Source organism: Petromyzon marinus, chromosome 77, assembly GCF_048934315.1.
Source record: "Petromyzon marinus isolate PM22_M1 ecotype Great Lakes invasive population chromosome 77, UKy_Petmar_22M1.pri1.0, whole genome shotgun sequence".
Classification (NCBI taxonomy): Eukaryota; Metazoa; Chordata; class Hyperoartia; order Petromyzontiformes; family Petromyzontidae; genus Petromyzon; species Petromyzon marinus.
Genome location: NC_133743.1, coordinates 1478749 through 1481248, shown reverse-complemented (window position 1 = coordinate 1481248; position 2500 = coordinate 1478749). Strand labels below are relative to the sequence as shown.

At 50.0% G+C, this 2500-nt stretch overlaps 2 protein-coding genes and 1 long non-coding RNA gene across 5 annotated transcripts in view; 2 read left to right on the top strand and 1 right to left on the bottom strand.

Annotated features, from left to right (window-relative positions):
* The window catches only part of LOC116958439 (platelet glycoprotein Ib beta chain-like), a 16464-nt gene extending 16065 nt beyond the window's left edge, over positions 1 to 399 (top strand). For all 3 annotated transcript variants that reach the window (XM_076056642.1, XM_076056643.1, XM_076056641.1), the window contains one exon: positions 1 to 399. This exon is cut by the window's left edge and continues 328 nt beyond it. In XM_076056642.1, coding sequence (XP_075912757.1) covers positions 1 to 20 — 20 coding nt within the window. In that variant the 3' untranslated portion in view covers positions 21 to 399.
* The window catches only part of LOC142907312 (uncharacterized), a 105878-nt gene that overhangs the window by 23498 nt on the left and 79880 nt on the right, over positions 1 to 2500 (bottom strand). The window lies entirely within an intron of this gene.
* Positions 1 to 2500, top strand: part of LOC116958441 (branched-chain alpha-ketoacid dehydrogenase kinase) — a 175865-nt gene that overhangs the window by 150433 nt on the left and 22932 nt on the right. The window lies entirely within an intron of this gene.

Sequence of the window (2500 nt, the reverse complement as noted above, 5' to 3'; positions counted from 1 at the left end):
CACACCTACGACCACCTTGAGCCTGAGCAGCAGGCCAAGCCCAAGCAGCGGGCCGTGGCTAAGCAATAGGGGGGGAGGGGGGGAGTGACTGGAGGTGACTGGAGGTGACTGAGGTGACTGTAGGTGACTGGAGACCCATAGAGACCCATAGAGACCCATAGAGACCCACACCTACGACCACCTTGAGCCTGAGCAGCAGGCCAAGCCCAAGCAGCGGGCCGTGGCTAAGCAATAGGGGGGGAGGGGGGGAGTGACTGGAGGTGACTGGAGGTGACTGGAGGTGACTGTAGGTGACTGGAGACCCATAGAGACCCATAGAGACCCACACCTACGACCACCTTGAGCCTGAGCAGCAGGCCAAGCCGAAGCAGAGGGCCGTGGCTAAGCCAATAGGGGGGTGACTGGAGGTGACTGGAGGTGACTGGAGGTGACTGGGAGGTGACTGTAGGTGACTGGAGACCCATAGAGACCCATAGAGACCCACACCTACGACCACCTTGAGCCTGAGCAGGCAGGCCAAGCCGAAGCAGCGGGCCGTGGCTAAGCAATAGGGGGGGAGGGGGAGTGACTGGAAGTGACTGGAGGTGACTGGAGGTGTCTAGAGATGCCTAGAGATGACGAGATGACTAGAGATACCTAGAGATGACTAGAGGTGCCCTAGAGATGACTGGAGATGCCTAGAGATACTTAGAGATGCCTAGAGATGCCTGGAGATGACCGGAGATTACTAGAGATGCCTAGAGATGACCAGAGATGCCTGGAGATGACTAGAGACACCTAGAGATGCCTAGAGATGACCAGAGATGACTAGAGATGACTAGAGATGACTGGAGATGCCTAGAGATGCCTAGAGATGACTAGAGATGACTAGAGATGCCTAGAGATGACTAGAGATGACTAGAGATGCCTAGAGATGACTAGAGATGACTAGAGATGTTGGGGATTACTAGAGATGCCTAGAGATGACCAGAGATGACTGGAGATGCCTAGAGATGGCTGGAGATTACTAGAGATGCCTAGAGATGCCTAGAGATGACCGGATATGACTGGTGATGCCTAGAGATGACCAGAGATGACGAGATGACTAGAGATACCTAGAGATGACTAGAGGTGCCTAGAGATGACTGGAGATGCCTAGAGATACTTAGAGATGCCTAGAGATGCCTGGAGATGACCGGAGATTACTAGAGATGCCTAGAGATGACCAGAGATGCCTGGAGATGACTAGAGACACCTAGAGATGCCTAGAGATGACCAGAGATGACTAGAGATGACTAGAGATGACTGGAGATGCCTAGAGATACCTAGAGATGGACTAGAGATGACTGGAGATGCCTAGAGATGCCTAGAGATGACTAGAGATGACTATAGATGACTGGAGATGACTGGAGATTACTAGAGATGCCTAGAGATGACTGGAGATTACTAGAGATGCCTAGGAGATGCCTAGAGATGACCAGAGATGACTGGAGATGCCTAGAGATGGCTGGAGATTACTAGAGATGCCTAGAGATGCCTAGAGATGACCGGATATGACTGGTGATGCCTAGAGATGACCAGAGATGACGAGATGACTAGAGATACCTAGAGATGACTAGAGGTGCCTAGAGATGACTGGAGATGCCTAGAGATACTTAGGAGATGCCTAGAGATGCCTGGAGATGACCGGAGATTACTAGAGATGCCTAGAGATGACCAGAGATGCCTGGAGATGACTAGAGACACCTAGAGATGCCTAGAGATGACCAGAGATGACTAGAGATGACTAGAGATGACTGGAGATGCCTAGAGATGCCTAGAGATGACTAGAGATGACTGGAGATGCCTAGAGATGCCTAGAGATGACTAGAGATGACTGGAGATTACTAGAGATTACTAGAGATGCCTAGAGATGACTAGAGATGACTAGAGATGACTGGAGATTACTAGAGATGCCTAGAGATGACCAGAGATGACTGGAGATGCCTAGAGATGGCTGGAGATTAATAGAGATGCCTAGAGATGCCTAGAGATGACCGGATATGACTGGTGATGCCTAGAGATGACCAGAGATGACTGGAGATGCCTAGAGATGCTAGACTGATAGAGATGACTAGAAATGCCTAGATATGTCGAGATGCCTAGAGATGAATAGAGATGCCTAGACATGCCTAGAGATTACTAGATATGCCTAGAGATGCCTGGAGATTACCGGAGATGACTAGAGATGACTAGAGATGACTAGAGATGCCTGGATATGACCGGAGATGACTAGAGATGCCTAGAGATGGCGAGATACCTAGAGATGCCTAGAGATGACTAGAGATGCCTGGAGATGCCTGGAGATTACTAGCGATGACTAGAGATGGCTAGACATGCTTATAGATGACTAGAGATGCCTAGAGATTACTAGAGATGCCTGGAGATGCCTGGAGATTACTAGAGATTACTAGAGATGCCTAGAGATGCCTAGACATGCCTAGAGATGCCAGAGATGCCTAGAGATGAACTAGAGATGACT